This window comes from Strix aluco, chromosome 15 (assembly GCF_031877795.1).
Source record: "Strix aluco isolate bStrAlu1 chromosome 15, bStrAlu1.hap1, whole genome shotgun sequence".
Lineage (NCBI taxonomy): Eukaryota > Metazoa > Chordata > Aves > Strigiformes > Strigidae > Strix > Strix aluco.
This window is the reverse complement of record NC_133945.1, coordinates 13,843,626-13,867,495: the sequence shown is the minus strand read 5'-3', so window position 1 is coordinate 13,867,495 and position 23,870 is coordinate 13,843,626. Positions and strand designations below refer to the sequence as shown.

The 23,870-nt window shown below is 36.9% G+C and overlaps 1 protein-coding gene across 4 annotated transcripts in view; it reads left to right on the top strand.

The window, feature by feature from the left end:
- The window catches only part of VPS35L (VPS35 endosomal protein sorting factor like), a 56,366-nt gene that overhangs the window by 28,274 nt on the left and 4,222 nt on the right, over window positions 1-23,870 (top strand). For 3 of the 4 annotated variants that reach the window (XM_074840935.1, XM_074840938.1, XM_074840937.1), the window contains 7 exons: window positions 1,208-1,271; window positions 3,309-3,407; window positions 4,224-4,301; window positions 5,483-5,597; window positions 15,824-15,963; window positions 17,708-17,873; window positions 19,633-19,751. In XM_074840935.1, the coding sequence (XP_074697036.1) occupies window positions 1,208-1,271; window positions 3,309-3,407; window positions 4,224-4,301; window positions 5,483-5,597; window positions 15,824-15,963; window positions 17,708-17,873; window positions 19,633-19,751 (781 nt within the window). Of the gene's footprint in view, window positions 1-1,207; window positions 1,272-3,308; window positions 3,408-4,223; window positions 4,302-5,482; window positions 5,598-15,823; window positions 15,964-17,707; window positions 17,874-18,002; window positions 18,073-19,632; window positions 19,752-23,870 lie in introns of those variants that run through there. The other variant, XM_074840936.1, reaches the window with a different exon arrangement.

The window sequence follows — 23,870 nt, the reverse complement described above, 5'->3', positions numbered from 1 at the left end:
ATGTCTTATTGGAAAATCATCATAAATTCTAACTATCTTAAAGTAACTCCTGCATCTATTTTTACATCCTCGTTCAGAAAAGTCCCAACCCATTGTGTAGGGTTTGCTGACCCCTGTAACAGCTGTTGGAGGATAACAGCCTTTAGACTGGTAGGGGTCTGATTCAGAATTGAACTGGAAACCTATAACTGACCCAGAGATCTCATTACAAGTCTTCTGAGCCTTTCAGAGCCCATCAGTTGACTCTCTTGATTGGCGATGCACTAATGAGCTAATCATGCTGAGATTTTCTTTCCTCCTTTACTGAGTTTGTATAATATAACTATTGTTCTCTTCCCATCTGGTGTCTGAGCTAGGAAATTGGTAACTGATACACTAAAGGTCAAAGCTGGAGCCAAGTATATAATAGTAAAAGGATTAAATTGTATTAGTTAATTGTAATTTAACTTTTTGTTCATCCATTTTCAGTGAAACAGGTTTGACTTAGTGGATTTTCATGTGATGTAAATTTGTTTCAAATCAGATTTGGACTGTTGCTATAGAATAGGTATCTGTGGTAATCTTGAAACTCTTTTTACACATCAGTTCTTACTAAAACATCAAAAGGGGAGCACTGTAATAAGGTAATGTTAATTATTTTTTAAATTGTGTCAGGGTTAATTAAACCAAAAAAACCCCAAACAAACAAAAAAAACCCCAAAATAACCTAATGTTTTTTATAAAATAAATACATTAACTACTACATATACTATTTAAAGTGTATTTTTAAAGTTTTTACCCTTAAATAGGATAACTTTTTTTCTAAGAAAAGATTTACTAATTTCTTTAGGTTTTTATAATTAGTTCCTACTCATGTTCTCATGTTGTAACACAAGACTAAAGCCACTTGCTTGCTGCAGTAAAGAATATTAGCTTAGCTTCCTTCTCCTGCCGAAGTCTGAGTTTCTGTAAAATCTAAAGACTCTCTTAGCAATTTTTACCTTTTTTTTAAATTTGGAATTTAGTTTGCATGGTTGACTTGGTGATATACTCATATTAAAATTAGTTTTATTGCTTCATAACTAGAATTACAAGCTTGGTGGTCTTAGTGTGCCATAAATATTTTATATGGATGTAATGTTGTATAAATTAGTATGTATCATTTGAACCTTTACAGATAATAAATAAGCAGTATTCTAAAATTTACCATATAAATTTTCTTTTATAGTGCACTAACACTTGAGGATGAGAAAAGAATGTTAGCAGCTTTGATAAATGGATTCATAAAAATGGTGAGTGACAATTGTGTGCAACTGTTGGGGTCTACGTTATAGCTCAGATTTTCATGAGATCCCCATGAGAAACAGGTGCCTCTAGCTGAATCACACACTGTCTGTCTGACTTGCTTAAGACCATTGAAAACCCAAACTGGTGTATTTTACTGAAATAAGTATGCATGTATTGAAAGAAATATCATGTAATGTTGAAGCTGACATGGTGCAGTATTAGTTTAAAGTGCACCTGTTTATTTAATCATATTTTCTGCTATTTTTTTGAAATCCCTTGTAAAACTTCATAAGTATTTAAAAGTTAAACAGCAATTAAAGTCTTGCCTATTATAGCATCAGAGAGGTCACTGATGAATGTGAATGAAGTTCCATTACCTAGCTCTGAATGGAACCCATACCAGCTTTAAAAAACACAAAATAACTATAACTTGTATGTTATTCTTATCTCTGTTAATATCTTAATTTCCAAATAAGATAATTTGTATCATCAAATTAGTAGTCCCACAAAAACTCCAATTGTTTTGTCTTGAAATTAATTTTTAACCCTTCCCTCCCTCTTATGCCAATAAAATCTTTTGTTCTTGACTGTTGTGTTTGAGTTGTCAAGTTCTTTTAGGGAGATGTTCTCAAGCTTTTTTATTCTGTAACCAGGTACCCAGGTACTCTCAGTGCCTGACTCTTCTTTCACGTGGTCAGAGCTAACAGGCTTTGTCTCTACTTGTCCTCTTTGTTGCAATTCTATGAATTTATCTCTAGATGGTTGCTTTATCTTCAGCTATAATAATTTCCTATTTAATATGTTTTTTAATATAATTTTGCTCTATTAAGCTTTATATGTTGTATAATATTGTATAATTTCCTTTAGGAGGATTTCCCACATTGAATAATATTTGATGTGGCTTTATAGCCTTGGTTTAGGAGGAAAAAAAATCCCATAGCAGCAAAACGACTAGTTATGAATTTTAAACTAGCACTCATTAAGATGTGGAAAAGCAGTTGTAACAGTCATCCTTACAGTCAGGCTTTTTTTTTGTAAAATTTATATTTTTAGAGGAGTTTTTCTTGAGATGAGGACTCAAGAATCAGCAGTTGTAAAATAGAGGAAAGGCAAAGACAGTTGTCTAATAAGAAGCAATCCTTTGTTTTCTGGTGCAGTTCCTTTGATCTTTCACTGTATGGATTAAATGCAATTTTTAATTCCGTAAAAATTTCTTTTGCATGTGGCTTGAGAAATAATAAATAATGCAGTCTTTACTTCTCTTAGAAAAAAATTATTTTTGAATACATAAATGTAGATTGCCTGGAGACTGTTTCTCTTGCTAGGCTTTTAATTGACAGCTGAGACACTCCAGCTGACAGCACTTGGGTTTTTTAAATCTGGAGGGTTGGAAGTAGGGTATTCTTACACAAGGGTTGTTTTTTGATTCCTATTCTTTTCTGCCAGCATGCAAGGTTTCAGGCTTTTGCAATACTATATAAACATATATTTATTAACCAAACTGGAGGAAAATCCTGCTTTTCTTACTGGTATATCTGGTTAGGAAAATGCTAATTTCTCTTGGAGCCCCTTTATCAGCTAGAAATTACAGATATCTGAATACAGATTCACTGATCTATTTCTATTTTTCTCAGGTTTTTTTGTTTTGCTTTTGAAGTATGAACTATACCAAGCCTTTGTCCCTGTTCTGTAAAGAATCAAGAATTCTGCTAGTTTTGAAACCACCTTACAAATCTAGGATTTACATTTTATTTTCTCGATAAATGCTTGATCTACAAAGTAGAAGATCATGTGGAGTATGGATAAAAAAACCTTGCAAAACTTTCAGGTTTCCCGGAAGGTTAAGTATTGGAAAGCAGATAGTTGAAAGGACAGAGATTCTCCAGGTGCTATTTTGTTGTCAGCAGGGTTTTTTCGTACCTGTATATGGGGATTTTGACTTTTGAATATGTGTGGTTTATCTTCATGCAGTTTTATGTCTCTTAAAGTTAATGGCCTACAGTGGTAAAATCTAGGGTGGTGGGTTTTTTTGTCTTTTATAGGTTTCATTTGGCCGTGACTTTGAACAGCAGCTGAGTTTCTATGTTGAAGCCAGGTCAATGTTTTGCAATCTGGAGCCTGTTCTAGTCCAGTTGATTCATGTAAGCTACAGTTTATCTCCATTATCTTAGTAAGTGGGGATATGTTTGCAGTTCTCCCATTCCCTGCCCAGATTATTGGTCTATGTCAAAATAAATCTGAAGTCTTTTTATCAGGTGTTTTTAAAGTAGACTTTGATCTCATCTCTCATTTTATCACCCTAAACTCTCTGAAGTTCTTGCTTGACAGGCATGCATGGTATCATTGCAACAAAGAAAACTGGCTATCTTACAAGAGATTTCATATCTAATAAAATAAATGGCACTTTTGTGCATTCAGAATTTGGGTTCTCTCTTCTATAATCCTCCATCTAGGAGAGATTAGACTGTGTCTGGCTGCAGATAGAGGCAGAGTCCTGCTGTGATTGGGACAGTTAATCTCTTTACTGTATTGAGTCACATGTCAGGTGAGCATTAGCTGCATCTGATTCCTTTGCAAAATTGTATCTTCTCTTAAACCCTTTTATTATATTGGCTTTGGTTTTTTAATAAGTGTGTTAGCTAGAAATTGTGATTTTTATGCCAGGAAGGAAGTGATGACAGCACTATAGCTAGGAAGCAAGGGATGATCTAAAGCCTTGAATAAATCAACAAGTCTACCTTCACAAACCTTCAGAATCATATTTGCTTTAAGGAACAGTCACTAAAATTCTCCAGGTAAAAACTAAATAGTACAGTGAGGGCACACCATATCAGGGTCCCTTTTGACAGTTTCTGTTCTCTAAATGCATGCAATAAAACATGCAGTTTGTTATTTGCATGTGTATTTTTCTTAATCTGTGTATTTTTCTTAATGATTTGCTTTTGGGTTTTGTGTAGTCTGTGAACCAGCTAGCAATGGAAACAAGAAAAGTGATGAAAGGAAATCATTCCAGAAAGACTGCTGCGTTTGTCAGGGTAGGACTGACTCTAACAAACTTTGAGCCTGCCTTCTTAGCAGATAATACTATCTACTGCCACCTAAGTTTATAAGTTTTGCAAAAACAATATGTTAGTATTTTTTGACACTGTAGTCTCATTTTCTGTTGTTACCATTGATCTTTACTGTCTAAAGCTAAATGCTGCCATTTAAGAAAAAAACCACCAAACCATCTAATGGCAGCTTTGTGTTAAAAAGGAGCAGCAAGATTGACTCCCTCTCCAAAGGAAGGGTCATTGGAGGTCTTTGTGTGAATTCTAGAAAGCTCAGCTTTTCAAATTATATTTGAAATAAAATCCTTAATTTCTGTGTAACTCAATCACAGAGAGAATGGAAGATAGAGGGAAAGAGAGAATAGAAGATAGAGGGAAAAGAATATATTTAAACTGTTGATATGCTGAAATCAGTATTTGAATTTCAAATAAAGTGCTCCTTTTGGCTTTAGTGCCTCTGAATCTGTATAGGTATGGTCAAATGAGCTTTGAACTATGCATAGGCTGTGCAAGTTCCTTGTGTTCCCCTCTTCTCACTTGAAACATAGCAACTAAGATGTCTTCATGTGTTGGGAAGGTGTTTGCATATGCTACCATTAATGAATGGATTTTTGTTCATGGCACCTGTGCACAATGTCCTGCACAAAGGGTAGCTCGGGTGACACTGGCCAGCCTCTGTATGCCTGGGAGCTACTTGCTCCATCTGGGTGTTTGGGCTGTTGCAGTAGGTCTAAAGCTGCAGCATGCTGCACTAGATCTGCTTCCTCCCAAACATACGCAATGCACCTGCTTTGACCAGTTTGACAGCTGGATTGTCCCTGAGGACCAGTAGTCTGCTTTTCTAGTTAGATTTTTGGTCTTGAGCGGCAAGGTGGTTACATGAGGAGAGAGGAACTCCTTGAGCTAGAGTCATAGAGTAAGTTTTGAGCTTACCTACTTGTAATAACAATAATTACTAATAATAAATATTGTTATCGTTATTGAAATAATAATGAAAAATTTTAAGTTGCTGATTTTGGACTTCACATAATACTTGCTTTTTTATTGAAAGTCTTTCCCAAAACTAATTAACAGAATGTGATTCCTAATTGTGTAGAAAATCAGTAATGATTGCTATAACTCTGAGTTAGGAGTTTTCTTCAGTTTCATTTTTTTATTTGCTTTAGGCTTGTGTTGCCTTCTGCTTCATCACAATTCCATCTCTGAGCAGTATCTTCACACGTCTTAATCTGTATCTACACTCCGGACAGGTTGCACTGGCAAATCAGTGCCTTTCACAAGGTAAGGCATGAATTTGTCTACTTAAAGGTTCCCTTGTCTCAGAAATATTTCTAACTGTGAATAATAACTTGGCTGAAATCAGAAGTGATATAATTATATTGATGATGTAATTAAAATACAGCCCTGTTTCAAGCATTGTTACAGTGAAAACTTGTCTTATTAAAGCAGTTCTTCAATTCTAACGCGAATCCTGTGATCTAAATAACTAAGACAGCTGACTCTAGTTGACAATAGTCATGGCTGTGAGGTAGCTTGTACTAAATTACTTAGAAATTATGGAAAGCATGGAATGTTTTTCTCCTGTGTAACTATGCAAGCACTCTAATCACAAATGATGTGCTTTATTGTAACAGTGGAAAAGGAAACTGGTTCATCTGTGCAGGATTTTGTCAGCCTGTGAACTACTACTAACCACAGTGAGCTGGAAAAGAATTAAAACTTAGGTCAATGAGACCAGAAACTTGCTATCAAAGCACATTTGTGCTAAACACTTAGCTAAGAAAATATGTCACTATATCAGAGTGAAATGATGGAGTAATAGCAGATAATATGAAGAATATAAAATATATTTTCTTTTTTTGATCTGAATTGTTGATTGAACCAGGGCCTGAGTACAGTTTTTAGCCATCCGGTTAGCTCAGTCTTATGTAATTGGACATTCTGACAAAAAGTGATTTGGGGAAAAAAATTGGAGCTACTCTGTCACCAGAATGAGCATTAAGTCTGTATCCCCATTTAATGTGATCTTGTTCTGTTCGTATCACAAATGGAAGACAGAAAATATTCTTGTACTTCTTGTTTTTATTATCTTTCTTTTCCTTTTTAAAGTGATGTCATTCTACTTTGTTTTGCAATTTTAATACTGACTTTAGATATCTGCTTTCCAGTGGTAAATGCTTTTCCTTTACATGTTTTCAGTGGAGCTGTGAGAGTAATAAATTGGATTACTTTGCAACATTTTTTTGTTGTGGCTATTAATTCTTTGTTTTGGCTCTGTGCTTCTTCACGAGAGCTTGTTTTCCAAGCTCTGCATTTACCAGTAAGTTCCAGCTGCACAAACAAGCTGACTTAGGATGCTGATTAAGACTTTTTAGTACAGGGTGACTGTTGTCTGTCTTTGTTTTGAATCTGATGCTGCCCATATAGCAAAGCAGAGGGATTTAAAGTAAAGCTGGCTGTTGTGTCCAAGTATGTTGTGCAAATAAAAGATCTGCAAAGTTTGTTGTTGTGCAATTAGTAGTGTGCAGTTTCTTTGTAGATAACAGTGTTTACTAAAAATTGGCTCAATTTTTCTTCCTATGGTGTTTTGTTTAATTGACCAGTTTACTTCATCCTTTTTATCAATTTTGGTTATTGTTGCTCTGTGGCAGTGCATCCCTTGTTGGAAGCAAATCCAAAGCAGTTTTTCTGTAATATTTGGTCTTTGAGGACTATGCCCTGCCCATGCTGGAACCAACTTTGTGATTTAATAACCTTTCAATTTATAAACTGCTTTTTCACTATTTTTGTGATCCAAGTCTTTTCTGAGTGAGACTCCTGGGCCCCAGCAATTGTCCAGATTTTTCAGTGTGAGTTTATGTAAATGTGCACAGCTGTTGTTTGACATGTGAACGCAGTGCACTCACTAAACAATGAATAGGATCCCCATTCTGAAATTTTTTAAGGTAGGAGGTATATGCAAAGCATTATGCACTCAGTCTCTAAAATACATATTTTTTTTAACCACTGTCTCCTGCATTTTAGACCCAAAAGCTAGAGAGAGGAACATTTGGTCCTTCTCAGCTTTTGCTGAAATGAAGCATGTGCAAAACTCTGGTGTTCAGTAACTCATTTCGTTTACCAAGGTTTTATTGTTATACGCTTTTTTGCTTCCTTAGGAAAAGCTATTTTGGACATAATTTGTATTCAGACACATGTCACTTGTATGAGTAATTTAGCCTGTGTTAACCAGTTAGGCAACAGTGACACCAGTCTTGGGACACTTTTTGTGACCTGTCTTTGTATGTTCTCATGTATCGTAGTCAGATAACATGTCCTTGAAAGTTACTTTTAACACAGTTTAATCTGTATCTCAAGTGAATGCATTTCATGTGTATGCATTTCATGTGTATGGGTAATACTGATTAATTCATAACAGCAAATTTAAATCCAGTCACCTGAGTTAACTGATGCCAATTAGACACTGATCTACTAAAACCAATGCAGCATGAAGTTTTAAGAGTGTGCAATTAATGATAGCATTAGGCTAGGAAGTGAAATGGTGCCTTGTATATAACCTTTATTTCATGCTGATTGGAATTAGCTTAATTGGTTTAAAATTGGGAAGAGAAATAAAACTGAAAGGTAATGTACCTGATCTGATAGATCAGTCAGTAGTGGGGCATGCATGTGTGCGTGTACATGCAGTTTCTTTTTAAAGATTACAGCTTTTGTTTTCAGAGAGTTAAATTCTTGGATTTTTATTTATTTATTTATTTATTTTTAGGTTCCTACAGGGAGTCTAGCTATTTCAGTGAGTTGAGTTTTCACTTAAACATATAACAAAATTGAATTTCACAGGATAGACTTCTGTTGGCAATAGGGAGATTTCTCTAAATTACCAATATATCTAACAAAATTACCTATTGGAGTAGATAAGAGGAATTTAAAATACTGCCTTTTTTATAAAAAGGATGTGCAGGTCATAACTGTAAAGTTTACCAGTCTGAGGATTGCACTGATAAACTACCAACACCTGCAGAGCCACAGCTAAGCTAATCTATTTGTAACTGGAGGAGTTTGGGTTTTGCCTCATTCCCAGTCTCAAGGGGCAGCCGTAGTAAAAACCATCAGTCCTAGTGCCTTGCTGGTCCAGTTTCCTCTATCAAATCAGGGCCTTGCCTGCTGGGATTTGCCACACCGTTAGTCAAAGCAACTGTGTGGTGCATGTTTGAACTCACCCAAATATTTCAGTATTAGAAAACTGTAATTGTAGTTTTTCTTAATAGATTTTCTTCAGTACAGTGAAATTGGGTCAGAAACATTAATTAATATGCTCATGAGAAGTCCAGTATTAATACACGGGCGGATGTCTGTCCAGGTATGCTGTTCAACATGTATTAAACAAGACTATTGTCTCTTTTGTCTCCAGCTTCCACAAGGTGCTTTAAATAAAATGAATCTGTAATTACATTCAGAATGTTTTGGGTGATTTTGTCCTGGATGCATAGCTTGTACCTCTGGAGAGCCTATTAAAAGACCACTTTAGAAAGGAAGATGCTAGATTTTACAGAGATGCATTTTTCATTTTTTTTTTAACTGAGCCACAGAACGCTGCATGCTGCCAACGTAGAATAATAAATTCCCATTGGTCATGCTTTCTGTCATAGGGAGTGCTTGGACTAAATTGAGATTAAATGCATGCTCTGTTGTGTCACTCTTCCGGCTTTTTGAGATATAGGTATTATTTTAATTGCACATATTTCCTCCCCATGGAAATGCAGCTTTTGCCTGTCAAAGAACAGACAGCATGTTTTTTTAATTGTTGGTCACAGCATTCAGCAGGTGGGCCGAGATGATGCAACTTTCTGGTAATGTGTGTTGAGTGGCATTTTTAGTTTAAAGGATGCGAAATCCTTGCCATGCTTCAGAAGTAACATGCTGAGTGAATAAAGTAGTTCAACTAATTCTGTGTGACTAAATTCACTGGGATATTGTCAAACATAAAACTTTATAAAAATTGAGAGTCTGTCCTCCAAATCAACTGATGTAGATCTTTGTTTAGCAAATGCGTTTTAATTCTGAAGCATACAGTGCTTAATGTACTTCTAGATAATTGTTCTGTTGTTCAAATATAGCTGAAACACAGTTTCGCTAGTAGATTGCAAAAGGAATTTCTTTTTTCTGCTTCAGAAAATGTTACTTTTCCATGAATGTTCTTTAAATATGACAGGCTTCAGCCACACTTTGGAGAAAGTATGGTATGGAATATCTAATAAGTAATTTTAAATCATAATCTAATAATGTGTTAGTATATTTTCTCAGTAGCATTAAATAATAATTTTTAGTGTTCCTTCCTAATCTCCTGAAATCTTTGTAGACCTGAAGAATATAAATAGGATATAAATAGAGAGAATTTGAGGTAAAGAATTTAGAGAAATAAGAACCTGAAGAGGTTTTCTCAATTACAGATTTTGGCACTGCTTGGCTCACGCTTCTCTGGTGAGATTGGTATATGCTGTCTCTGTTACCTTTTTAAAATACTGTTTTTCTTTAAAGCAGCAAAGTAACTTTGGGAGAAAGTGATGTGAGATACTGTTTTCCTTACTAGTAATGCTAAATGTTGCTTTATTTGAACAAAATTATGATTTGTACTGTTACCTGGGATTTCCATAGCTGGAAACTTCTCCCATTCTCCCATGAGCTTTTTCTTGTTCCTCTCTCTATCCCAGCCCATAGCTTTTCCATATGATTTGAGAGAGATAACATCTCTAAGATTTTCAGACTAGCATTTCCTATAAGTTTGTCAGTTCTTCAAGTCTGTCTAGCCCATGACCTGTTTTTGAAAGTGGCTAGTAGCATCTACTAAGGGGACGTCATACAGGAAACAATAATGTAGAAGGATGCTTCCTAGCTTTCAGCTGCAGGTGGTCTAAATACATCCTTCAACAAAGGTTGCATATGGACCACACTATTTAATAAAACAGATGGACTCAATTTTTACTTTTTGGCCGTTGTAACTTCATGTGGCAGTGAGTTCCGCAGTTACATGCTACTTGGAAAATACTACTTAGGGCTTTATTTCTGTATGGTTTTTAAACATTAGCTGAGTGTTTCAGTGCGTGCAGCTGATCTACGAGTGATACTGTGAAAAATTCAGTCATTCTTGATTCATTTTCTTCATGCTACCTATGAGATGATGGCATTGATAAGTTTCTGAAGAATTTGTGTCAGTATAATCTTTTCTAATAAGGAAACAGTTCCATGCCTTAGCACCTTTTTTATCTTCTTTTTATCCTTTCAGAAATGGGAAGATCAGGACTGTATTCCAGGTATAAATGCACAACAGCTATATAAATGATACAATGACACCTCAGTTTTCCATTACTGTCCTAATGATTCTTCCAATTGCCTTGCCTTTTTGACAGCTGTTTAGGATGTAGTTTTCAGGAAACCATCTATAATGACTCCAAAATCTGTCATCAGTGTAAATAGTCTATTTAGAGCTTATCTTTCTATAGTTATAGTAAGGCTGATTCTTTCCCCGCATGCCTTACTAATATTAGACTTCATCTGCTGCTTTATTGCTCAGAATCATGAGATCCATCTGCGATGATTTGCAGTCACGTTCCAGACTAGTCTGCAAACATTGTCACCTCCCAGCTCATCGTAAGGACATGTCTCTCTGCAAAACCTTAAGGAACGCAGTAGTCATTTCACTCCACTGTGAAAACTTCTTATTCCTGCTCCTTTCCCTCTCCACCCCATCCTTTATTAAGTTATGAATCCTCAGGAGGACTTTCCTCTTTACCTTTTGTCAGCTTAGTTGTTTTAAGAGCCTTCTGTATGAGGGACATTGTTAAATGTTTTTTAAAAATCTAAGTGTTTGCATTCCTGGGCGACTTTTAAACACAAACTTGCTGGTTCTTTGGAAAACTTGAGAGATTTCTGAGGAATAATTTCTCTCTGCAAAAACCATATTGACTCTTCAGTGCTGTATGATGTTTTTCCATGTGTCTACTTGTTTGATTTTTATTTTTCCTTCACCTCATAATAACAAGGAGAAACTACAGTATTTAACTATAGTATTTATTATTTCAAAGTTTCCAGTATTACTAATGGAGCTCTCTTTAAAGACTGATGGTGATAACTTCTTCACCTCACAGTCTTTAGGGATTACATGGAATTTAGAGAGGCAGGGTGAAATTTGTGGGTTTTTTTGGGGGGGGGAAGGAGAGTGGGTGGGATGGGTGTGTGTGTGTTGCATTTACTGATTACGGTTTAAGAACAAAGTATCTTGTATCCAGTGTCCTTGTTCATACTATATGATCTCCCTGTACGAATCTTCCCTCCCACTTACACCTCTGTATGCCTTTAGAAGTACTAAGACCTTGCTAACAATCTAGAATCAAGCTATTCCTTAAACTAGCAAGCTTCACGTATGTAATTACATTTTCACCTGCAGCTAATTCGTAGTATGAATTAACATAGTACATTCCAGTTCACCAAGCAGCAGCACATTCATTTTCTGATTTCATCTTTGTTACTTCAAATAATTCTTTTTTTTTCATATTTAATCTTTGTTACTTAAAATAATTCTTTGTAGTTTCTGGATGGGAAGTGATGTGTAGAGGATTTTTAAGATGGAGAATGTTCCATAGCTGAAGGGAAAAACCCGTTTCAACAATACGACAGAATTCTCACAGTGACCTCACGAATGTGAGGAGGAGGAGTTCCAAATGTTTGCAATGCTTGGTTGTCAAAACAGTAGTGTGTTAATTTGTTTAATAGGAAAAAACCCCACACAACAAAAAACTCTATGCTTGCTTCCCATTAATTTTTTGCACTGGACTACAAGGCTTCATTAAATTTCCATCATCTGTCAGATGTGGAAGCAAAATCTTCAGAGTATTAAAATATGCTTGACAGTGTTGTAGGACACAAAGGTGATGTGGAATGCAGAAGACTGCCTATGGTCCCTGGTTTTGTCCTTTGGGGGGACTTAGCCTTGTGTAATTGTATCTGTGACTAAAAATAGCTTGTGTAGGTATGTCAAACTCACTCTCTTTTGCTCTTTGAAGGTGGACTTAAGGAGCTTAATTGTTTTCCCATCTCTAATGGCTTTGTTCCTCCTTGTCTTTTTGCCTGCCTGAAATCTTAAATTAGTAGAGTTTAATTGACTATCATAGATGCAGCAAACACAACCTAAGCTAAATTTTTATATGTAGAAAGATTGATATATTGAAATATATGGAGGTACATGTATTTGTGTGTATGTATAATTAAGTGTGTGTGTGTACATACCATCATGAATATTGACAATAGCAAAATATTCAACACCAATTTCACTTGCTTTTTCTGTAGGAGAGTATTACTGGAAGTGCTGACTTGGACATCCAAGACTGTTAGTTTTTGTAGCCTGAAGGTCAGCATGTATGCTCAGGGGAAAGATTTATGGGATTATGGTCAACCAAAAGGAAGGAGCTGCTGTGAAAGGATAAATTTAGTGAAGCATGAAGTATGTCATGTTCGGAGCACTGCACAAGATATTAACAGCAGTCTGGGAAGACTTTATCATGATGATTTGTTGTAATGCGCAGGCTGCTCTCCCCTTATCCAACTTAACAGTGGCTCACTTTAGGAGCATTATCGTGCTTTAGGCAGATAAGAAAACAGCATCCTTCACTGGAAGAAGCCTTTTTTATCTTTTTTAAATTTTATTTTATTTTTTTTAAATCAAGGACATAACATCGTTGTGGTTTTTGATGCTTTTTTAAGTGGCTCTTTATACCTTTGGAAGCCAGAAAAAGCAGGTGTATGGTTTTCTCTTGAAACATCTCTACAGTAATTCCTTTATAAATTGACTTTAAGAAGATATACAGAAAGGACCATTGCATAACCTCATAATTATGTAATTCAGAATTAAATACCTATGCTCATTTCATACTTATTAAGAAAATAGCACATCTGTGACAACCTATTTAGTAAACTTTTCCTCCAAATTCAGAGCATGTGATGCATACTCTGACACCTCTCTACAAGTGAATAGGGTGGTAGTGTTTGGAGGACAGTTTTCTGCAAAGTCTCTAATAAAACCTTTGCATTAATGTGAATTTACTTTTTTTTTTTTTTTTTTTTTTTTTGCCTCTTACAAGGCACGTATACCTTGGGTGAATGTGCTTTTAGTGTTCCAGTGTAAGAACCATTTTGTGGTTAGGATAGATTGGCTGAACTTGTAGCAAAATGAACATATTCTCCTTTGCCAGTACTTGGACCAAAGTAAAATATCCATCTCTTTAATAGAAAATGCAACTAACTGCTTTTATGCTCTATGGCTTTTTTGGCTTGCCTTGCTGCATTGTTTGGGGGACAGAGGAAGGGGGATGAGGCAAGGAAGAATTAAAAGTGTGGGGGCAAGAGCCCTGCCGTCTCCGCATTGTGCTGAGGCAGCGACAGCGTGGGGGGGGGTTGCAGGGTGACCTCCAAACACGAGCCTGCGGCAGCGGCGAGAGGACAGCAGCCATATGGAGACGGCAGGGAGGCAGCAGCTGTGTGACTGCTGTGCTTAGGGAAGGAAAAGATGGAAGCGCAGAGGAGCTTGTCGCAGCGAGCACAGGGCCCGGTGAGCAGTCTGTGGTGTGGACGGGTCTCTCCTCATTCCCAGCAGCAGTCACCTGCGGGGGAGCTGGGCATGCTGCGCGAGGGAGCTCAATCAGATGAGAACGCAGTTCTCCCTCGCAGCAGCAGCAAGAGGTCGAGAAGAGTAAATTGAATCAAATTGCAGTTATTCATAGTGAAGATAAGTTTTGTTTTGTGCTATGGCAGAAGTTTAGAGGAGAATGTCTAGGACTGTGATTGCTAGGAGAGCAGGCAGTAAATTAAGGTGAGGTACTTTGCAGCTCTTCTCTTTCATTGTGGAGACCCATTATGAAAAAACTTCAGAAGGCAGGAGTATTCTCTGCACAGACATGGGTACTTTGGTATGCAGACTATTTTCTGAGACACATTTTTTCATTTGTCTGGTCACATGTTTTTATTATATGTTGATGTGGGGTATGTACTTTTTTTTATTTTTCTGCTGAGACAACTGTGGAAGTGACAGCGATTCATTTACTTGTGCTAGAATGACCATCTGCTGTTGCTTTCCTTCTAATAAAGCTCAGAGAAAGATTACTTACCTTCCTTTGGGTTGGTTGTGTAAGCTTACATGTTGTTTGAAATAAATAAAAAACATACTTTCACCTCAAAATAAATGTGCAGAATAAAAGGAAGGATGATATTTGACTGAAGGGGTCTGCGTTCTAAGCACTGGAAAGTTCAGAAGGGCTTGAGCACTCGTGTGCTGAGAAGAAATAAGAGTCAGAAGAACTACAGTTTTTTCCAAAGCACATGTTTCCCTGGTATTCCTCATAAGCTTAAATTAGATATCAGTTGGTACTATATTTAGCAAATTTGCTTGGAGTCTCGTGTGCTCAAATGAATTTTTCCAGAGCAAGCTGCAGTCCTGGAAATGCCCATGCACGCCTGTCAGTGGTATCTCCATCCTAGCCATGTAACAGCTCTTGGCTTTCACCAAGAATTTGCTTTTGCTCTTTGCTAAAATTTGATTTCATGGCCTCAGTCTCTGTTCCTGTAAAATAAAGATACAGTATTAATTCTTAAGGATGCTTTGAAGTATATGGCTAAACAACTTGAATGGGATTTGGATACTTAGATATTTTGAAATGTAGCGGAGAAAGTGCAAAAGAATGTTGCTGTCAGGGATTTTTTTAGTGAACTCTTAGCATATATAGGAGGCCTTCTAGGGTAAGAGGGAAAATGTTTTTAATTTGTGACTATTAACTACTTAAACTGAGGAATAGATGTTCTGGTGTTAATTTTTTTTGGTAGAATTAGAGATATAATAAGAGTTATGAAAAACTTCTTAATAGCTATTTTGCCAGGGCCATAATGGTGGATGGTTTCTGTAATTCCTATACTGTGATTCTTGGAAAGACTAATTTTATCTAGGTAACCAGCAATACCTCAGCTTCTGGTACTATATTAGTATTTTACTTTTAATGACTAGAAATACTTAGAGAATAGAAGTTTTCCATACTTCCTTATAACTTTAACAGCCTTTTGTGAATGAATTCGTGAACAAGATAGCATGATCTTTTTTCCCCACTTTGGATTCCCCGTTCTCTTGGCACAAGCATTTCTTTAGAAAGGTCAATTTTGAATGGTGTGCTAATTTTTTTTTTTTATTATATATGCAATATATTTGAAACAATGTTGTCCTCTTGTTAAGCAAAGGAGAAGAATTGTAATTTCATAAGTCTCGAGTGATGTGGGAACTTCTTTTGAAAAAACAGCATCACTTGAATTACCACAGATTTTGACTGCTGAGTCTTGAGTTTCTTTGCAGTTAAGCATACGTTCATTTTCTGTAGCCCATTTGAAACAAACTTGAAGCAATCATTGGATCACAGGCATGACTGCCATCGCAGTTGGAGTGATAATACAGCAACTATATTTTTATTTTGTAGCCGATGCTTTTTTCAAAGCTGCAGTGAGCCTTGTTCCTGAAGTGCCAAAAATGATCAGTGTAGATGGAAAGATGCGACCTTCTGATGCCTTCCTCCTGGAATTCCTTTGTAATTTTTTTTCCACATTATTAGTTGTTCCGGTAAGTTGTGTGTGTATGAATAGCACATAGGCTGGTAGACTATTTTGACTTTCCTGTTTAAAAGTTTAGAGCAGACTGGGCTTTTGATAGTGGGAGATGCACCGGTTAGTTTTCCAGCAGCAAGCTGAACCAGTTTGCTCACTGGCTGCAAAATCACATACCCCAATGCAAAATCAGGAGGCAGAACAATTGCTTGGAGGTGGAGGTACAGCATTGCCTACCTCAGTAGCACCTTGCACTTAACTGGATTTGGGATAGAGTGAAATCTCACCATCATTTAATTGTGTAAACATCATTTACTGTTTTAATAGATCCTTTCAGAAAAGTGGTATTATAGCTGAGCACTCACAAAATCTCATACCTGAGGAGGGGAAAATTACATAGCTCTAGTTTCTACTAGTTTCAGTTACTTTGTTATAGGTTGCCTAATCTTTTGAGTGAAATCAGTAACTATAAGATGTGTTTTGGCATAACCTTCCTCTTCTGATGAATATTTCACAAAATACTGCCATTCTGCACCCTTCCAATTTTTAATCAATTGTCAAGTTTAGATATATATATATATATGTCATTTTCCTTCCTATATTTGCAGCTATAGCTAAAAGATGAGGAAAAATTGTAAATTAATCTGGAAGACCTGAGATAAAACTTACATAGCCATGGTATTTTGATGACCTTAGAGAAGAAAAACAGGCTTCTGACTCTCAAGATTTCACTGCAGTGGAAACCTAACACTTGAAGATCTTACCTCCCTCTGTTAACAGCTCTGGCCCTCTCTGAGAAGATTCTTCTTTCCCAGCAAGGGTCGGCTTAGTATCATGGCACATTTAAAAAAAAAAAAAAAAAATCTGAGGTTTATTCATTTGTTCTTGGAGAAAGTAGGTTGTTCCTCCTCACTGAAACATTCCTTACGGTTTCCTCCTTCCTTTTTTTCTTTGACTACATGTTTGGGGAAGTAGCACACAGCATAGTGCTGTCCAAAACCTTTTAATCAGAGCAGCGGATTCTCCTTTTCCAACCCCTCAGGTTCAGTAATGAAGAACTTGCAATGAGATAACAGGATTCAGAAATCAGCTTCCATAATTTTTTCTTCTCTTTGCTTTACAAGATAGATGATCAGAAGTAAATGTCCCCAGTGGACTGTGACGTGTCCTGCATATGTTGGTATCATTGCGTCAACTGCCAGCTTGAAATAAGCTGAGTGTAGTATTAAAACTGCTTGCAAAAACTCATAGCTTATGTAAAGCAGATGTCTTTATATTCCTTTCATCTTAAAAGATTGTTGATTGTAACTTTGACTTCCCAGTGTAGGTGTTCATCTGAAACTCATAATTATATGAGTAATATACTTGTTTCTATAGCATAGTGACATTATTTTAATAAAAAAATGTGCCCAGTGTGTTTAATTTTAGAGGCTTAGCTGTTAAGAAGCTGACAATTAATTTTGTACTACTCCCCCATGACTAGAAAACAAAGCATTTCAAAGTTTGTCTGCGGGGGCTGCCTAGATCAAGTTTATGATTATGGGTCAAATGGGCATTTTAGAAGGAAATTGGAACAAATTTTTAAAAGTATTTGCAGGAAGCACACTTAAAAGTAGTTGTCAGCTTTAATTATATTGTAGTTTTTGCTTTTATAGAGCTAATATTGTGACTCTAAACCCCTGAATGACCACAAATAATCCCACTTTTGTTTGGGGGTTGTTGTGTTGTTGGTTGTGACTTATCTTTTTTCTTTTCTGTAGGACCATCCAGAGCAAGGAGTGTTGTTTCTTGTGCGAGGATTACTAAATGTGATCCAGGATTATACCTGGGAGGATAACAGTGATGACAAAATCAGGATTTATACTAATGTTTTGCATCTGCTGTCTGCAATGACTCAAGAAGCATATATCTACCATGTAGATAAAGGTAACACATAAGGGTGGCTCTGGATCCTTCTGTTCCACCATGCAATTTGTAGTATTGTGTTATCACCGTACCTAGTTAATGAAGATCAATGGTAGTCAATCTTATAGAATGGATTATTTTCCTGTGCAGGTCCAGATATTGTAACTGAAAATAATCACTGGAGGTGGCTCCCGAACAGATGTCCCGTCTGTCCTTTAAAGTGAATCTATGCCGAGTGGTTTACTTGGTTTGTTCCTGGTGGTGTTGGTGCATACTTAGAACTATGAACGTTTCAACTAAATATTAGAACTTTATATGTATGGAGGGTTTTCTTTTAGTCTAAAGTATCAACTTGATTTATACTTCTTGTTGGTGCTTCAGTCACATTTATTAACAACTCCAGTTTTCAGAATGTAATGCCTAGTCTTCATTATTTAGATGGTGTATTTGCTGCTGTGAAGGCAGGCTTTTGGTTTTGGAAATTGTGGTGTAACTTACAAAACTTTTCAGAATAGTTAGAAAAAAATTCCAAAGATTTTGCATTTTATAAAATGGCTGTAGTCTCTTTGTAATAATATTTTGGTATGCTCTAAAATTTGAGTGTTTGCCTCCTGATCATAGATAGGTTACTAAATTAAGGTAGAGTATTAATTGAATCTTTTAAAAAATACTGGCAAGATTAGTTAGTCTGAGAAGCCAAGCTAGTTTGGCTTTTTCTTTTAGTTGCACAGGGCTTTCACAAAGAGGCAGACTGGAATATATTCTGCAGTTCTTCTGGTGAATAGTCTGTCAGTTACCAACCATAACAAAATATCTCTTGCAGTTAGAGCACAGAAAATACTTGTCAGTTGAACAACTACTCTATAGTAAATCTGCTGTTCAAATTCTGTAAGGAAATGTGGTTTAGCTGCTTTTTCTTTCACTCTATTTTTTTTTATATGACCAAAATAGCTGTATAGTCCCAAAATGAGAAATCTAAATGAATAAGATTTCAATGGAGAGAAGCATGGAAATATAAATTAGTAATTTTTCCCCTGTAGTTAGATGATGTGTTTTTTCCTAGGTGGACCATGTACCTTAGCTTCTTAAAATGAAGTTTACTTGGGAACAGGGAATCATCTTTATCTTACATGTTCTCTGATTTACCCAGAATACACTTAAACTTACAAATTTCTTGTAACTTACTTCTTAGTAAAACATGATCAATGAGATTAAACCGCATGTTTAAAATCACAATTATATAAACTCTAAAAACTTCAACATCTCCCTCCCTCCAAAATTGAAAATACACTTTCTGAGTTTCTCTCCATGTCTTTGAGGTAATCAAGGTTTTATTTTAGGGGAAAAAAAAAAGCAGTTGTCTTTTAAAATTTTGTTGTTTTCACTAAGTAAAGCCCAGTTTTGCTGCCATTGAAGATGATGGCCATATTCTTCTAAACTGCTGGGAGCAGGGAGTCTGTCTCTGCGGAAGAAGTGAAAATTGACACTATACATTGCTTTGCATTTAAGTCTAGCAGATACTTTTGAACCTGGCTCCATCCAAGAATACAGGACTGGCTTTAAGCTAGAAGATTCTTTTCAGTGTTTTGTCCCTAAAATCAAGAGGACATAACAGGCAACCAAGTGGCAGGCACTTAAACAAGGTTGTTATATTTGTGTTTCATGGAGGAGGGTCATTTTATAACTTCCAAATCTGGTCTTCTATAAATAGCTGGTGTTTTCAGTAGCAAACAAATGCATAGCTCTTTAGCCAGACCTAAGCTTGAATTCATCTCTGCAGTTGATTCCAATGATACCCTGTATGGTGGAGACTCCAAGTTCCTGACTGAAATTAATAAACTGTGTGAAACAGTGATAGCACAGATCCTGGATCATCTGAAAACCCTTGGAAAAGAAGAGGTATGTTCTTACTCAGCTTGATTCAATACAAAACCAAAATCACTTTGGAGTTGAATAAAGGGACCACCTTCTTGACCAGGCATTGGTCTTCTCGAAAGCTCCAGGAACCTTACAAAAAGAGGAAATTAGGTCATTTTACTTGTTTAAAAAGTGAGTCAGTCATGTAGGCAGGCTTGTGGTGGAGAGACCTGATGATGTGAAAGAGATCATGTGGCAATTACAATATGTTTTTAAGATGCATGCTAAAGTTACCTGCTTAGCTGTATGCTGGATAGTCTGATAGATCCAACAAGCAGTAGAAGCTACTCTGGTGTACTCTGTGGTATCGATTGTGCCGGTACACCAAAGGATGTGATTCTGCTGCAGTACAGAATGATGATTGCAGAGCAGTGTAGTGAGGTTAGAGTTAGCTTTAAATTAACTGGCTTGAGTCCTGGTGTAGTTTGGTTATGGAAATATGATGCTCAGTGTGGGATAACTTTTTTTTCTTATGAGAGTCTTTCTGACTATAACGAGCTCCACGATGCTGGTATTGCAGTTATTGGCCCAAGAGAATCGGAGACAGTGCCACAGTCACTCCTTTGATTGCAGTATAGTTACGCCTAAAATCTGCTCCCTGTCCGTTCTTCCTGTTGGTTCCTTCTGGCTGTCAACTTTCTCTCTCTGTAAATAAACCCTTACTATCTTGCCACCTAAGTTAACAGTAATGGGCAAAGTGAGAGTTCACAGTTACTCTGTTACTGGGTAAAATACAATGGAAACCACCTTTAACTGGTAAAAACTGGATCCCAGACACTAGGATGAAGTCAAGAGGGAGGTGCAGAGAGAGGTAAAAGGTGTTTTGGCTTTACTCTGTATTTAGTACAGGGTTATGTTTGTTCAGTATAAAATAAAGAAAACTCTAGGCAGCTTTTTGGATTTCTTGATTGGAATTCAGAGGCTCTCAGGAATCAAATATAGCTTAATGGATTGTATGTGAAAGGCAGATGACCAATGTTTTCAGTATTACTGAAATAATGAGAACTTACTGTTCTGCTAATGTACCTGTTTCTGAGATTGAACCCTTCCACAACTTCCTGATCACCCATTACTAAACTGCTGTATATTAATAGAAATCTTGTGGCTTGTACACTGAAATGGGAGGGTGCAGGGAATGGTTAATTTGATAGAATTTTTTAGGTAGCCTGTTTGCACAGTAGCCTGTAGTGTTTGCCAATACAGGATGTGTTAAGTGATACACATTTGGAGGATGCTATGCTAAGTTTAGCCTTTTCTCTGCTTTTGCTATCCTGTTTATCCTTCTCGAGTAATTGTAGAGATGCAAGATGAATAAATCCTTTGGCTCAAATGTCTCTACATCATTGTTCACATCACCACAGTGAATAGCAGTTCTTTTTCAGAACAGTAACAGCAGAAAACAACCATTCTTGCACAGCTGAGAACGCCCAGGCGGATATTGGAAGGAGATTTTTAACAGAATTTTCAGGACTCAGAGTTGTATATTAAGGATTTTTTGCATCTGATTCCTGTATGGAGTATGTGGGTGGGAATGTTTGTAGGGCTTCAAATATGTGGTTTCTGAAAGGCTTTTCTTCTTTCTGCTTTCAAGCTTAATACTTTGAGTAATGAGATCCTGTGTTATTTCACTGAGGCAGTTGCTACATAGAAAACTGGATTTAAAGCTAAGCAGCATGGATATAGGTCCTTTGCCTCTGCGGCCTTGAATTTACTCCTCTGTTCATCCTTATTTACAAAGGGGAAGCATTTATTTTGCTTTGTTGAATAAAAGTCATTGAGAGATTTAGATAAAAATTGTTTTATGAGAATGAATAGTTTTTTGAGGAAGCCGTTGTTGCTGAGGAAATAGAGGCGACAAGAATATTGTCAGAGACATTTGTGCTAAAGTAGAACAGATCATAAAATCACTGTGGTATTTGGATTGCTTCAGTGTGGTGACCTTTTATTATTCATCCTCTTGGCTGCTCATTTAAATGAACAAACGTGCAATGATTCTGTGTTTTTATTGGTTCATTTCCTTTAAAAGCTATACAGGAAAATAAATTTTTCTCACAATAAAATGCTTTCACCAAAATGGCAATTTGGAAGAGAAACAATACATCTTATGTTAACACAGTGTGGTCTTTTTGCAATATTAGAGAACGCTTCATTTATGTGACAGTGTTGGAACGGAAATTTTCAGTTCTGGACAGTTCTGTAAAGTTCAAGCTGTTTCTGGTCATGAGAGCATGTATCAGTGGATCCTCTCTGCCTTTGTGTGGGTGGAAGACTAATCTTATGCTCCAGGTTTCTTAGAAATGTAAATACCTTGCCTCTTTCTACTCAGTGATAAATGTCCAGATGGAGTATGTTTTATTCAAACATGACTCTTGATCCAAAACGTTAGGAGCATGTTGTTGTGTCCTTGGCAGTGCCATGATAGGATGGTATTCTTCCCATGTACCATATGATAGATACTGGACTTTTTATACTAAATATCAAAAATGGAGTAGTAGAAAGCAATTCCTGGGTATGCTGTTGAAGCTTCTCCTTTCAACACATTTGATACTTATAAAAACTTCAGTTCATTTCACAAGTGTTTGAATACCGAACTAGAAGCAGAGTTGGACATAGTTCGGGGCGGGGGGGGGGTGGTGGTGTATGTTTTAAATTGAGATGAGGTCACTCATCCCGAAGAATTTTGTGTCCTTGGCCAAGATTTTCTAAAGATGGTTGAACATTATGTTCCTCTTTGGGAAGAGGGAGGCAACAGAATTTATCTGCTGCAGTTTCCAGAAGGCATTGCAGGTGGTGGAGGTGCCTGTTTTGGCACGCTTGCAGCTTGCCTGCTGGTGGCTCAGCATGAGGAAGGGTGCATTGCAGTGAGGAACTGTGGCTGGTGAGGGCGTATCAACTCCACTGCTTTGTCTCAGAGTTGGAGAGTCCTAACTCCCAGATTAATCATTTTATTACACCATTGTCTCTGGCATGCTGGTAGAGTTTAAAGACTAGAAATATTTTAATTGGGAACATCGTTTCTGCATGTGTGTGAGATACTTGGTAAATGGTGTTATTTATTTACCAAAATAAATAAATCAAGATTCTGCTAGTGGCCTACAGCAGGATTACTGAGTATGGCTTTGAAAAGTACAGTCTGGTCCTCCATGAACCACAGGTTCCACATGGAGCACATCTTTGTTGGCTGAATTTTAGAGGGGAATCAAACTGACGTGAACAGCACTATGAATATTGAAAGCTTTAAAAATACATTGACTTTGAAATAGAGCTGAACCTACCATGGTGCCAGTATAGAGCTATGAGTAAAATGTTTCAGCCTGCCTTAATTAGAGGTGTGTTACTGCACCCTGAGCCAGCAGAAGCTGTCACTGAGACTCTGAGAATCTAGAGGGAGGTTCTGGACTGCTTTTTCAAGGATTGTACCCAAAAGAAAGCACTTTCTCATCCAACCATCTCTGCATTCTAGAGAAGTGGCAAAACAGGAGACGTGTATCCTCTTGGGTGGTATATGAGCTCCCAGCTGCAGCTCGGTTCTTGGTGTTTTCTCAAATCATTATTCCCTTTTATTATAAATGAACTTGTATCAGCTGCTATTGGTGCTAGTTGCTTCATTTATCCTGTGTTAAGACAGTTGTATAATGAGAGTTGAGCAGCTGGTCTGCCCCATGCAGCTCGTGATATTCCCAGTGAACTAACAGATGTTAAAAGATTCCCAAAGGGCTTCACGTGGGAGCTTTTAAGGAAAGGCAAGGCTGCTGGTCATGGCTTTCTTTAGGAATATCTAGATTTGGATCACAAGGATGTAACCACCAGCATCACAGTAGTGCTGGAATGAATTTTGGGCTGGATAGTTCAGGTAATACTAGCAAACAGATGCTATATCAGCATGGAGACTCGGCCTAGACTGATATATTTAGTACCTTGGAGGAGCCTTACAGGCCATGCTGAGCTCTGTGCTGCCACAGATGAACTGTTAACAAGTATCAAGAGACAGTTATTTTAAAGCTGTACATGGGAGCTGCAGCAGGCTGGATGCCCCTTCAGAGGAGCAACACATCTAAATGCACAAATGCTTTTCTAACAGAAGGCTCGGGATATCCTTAT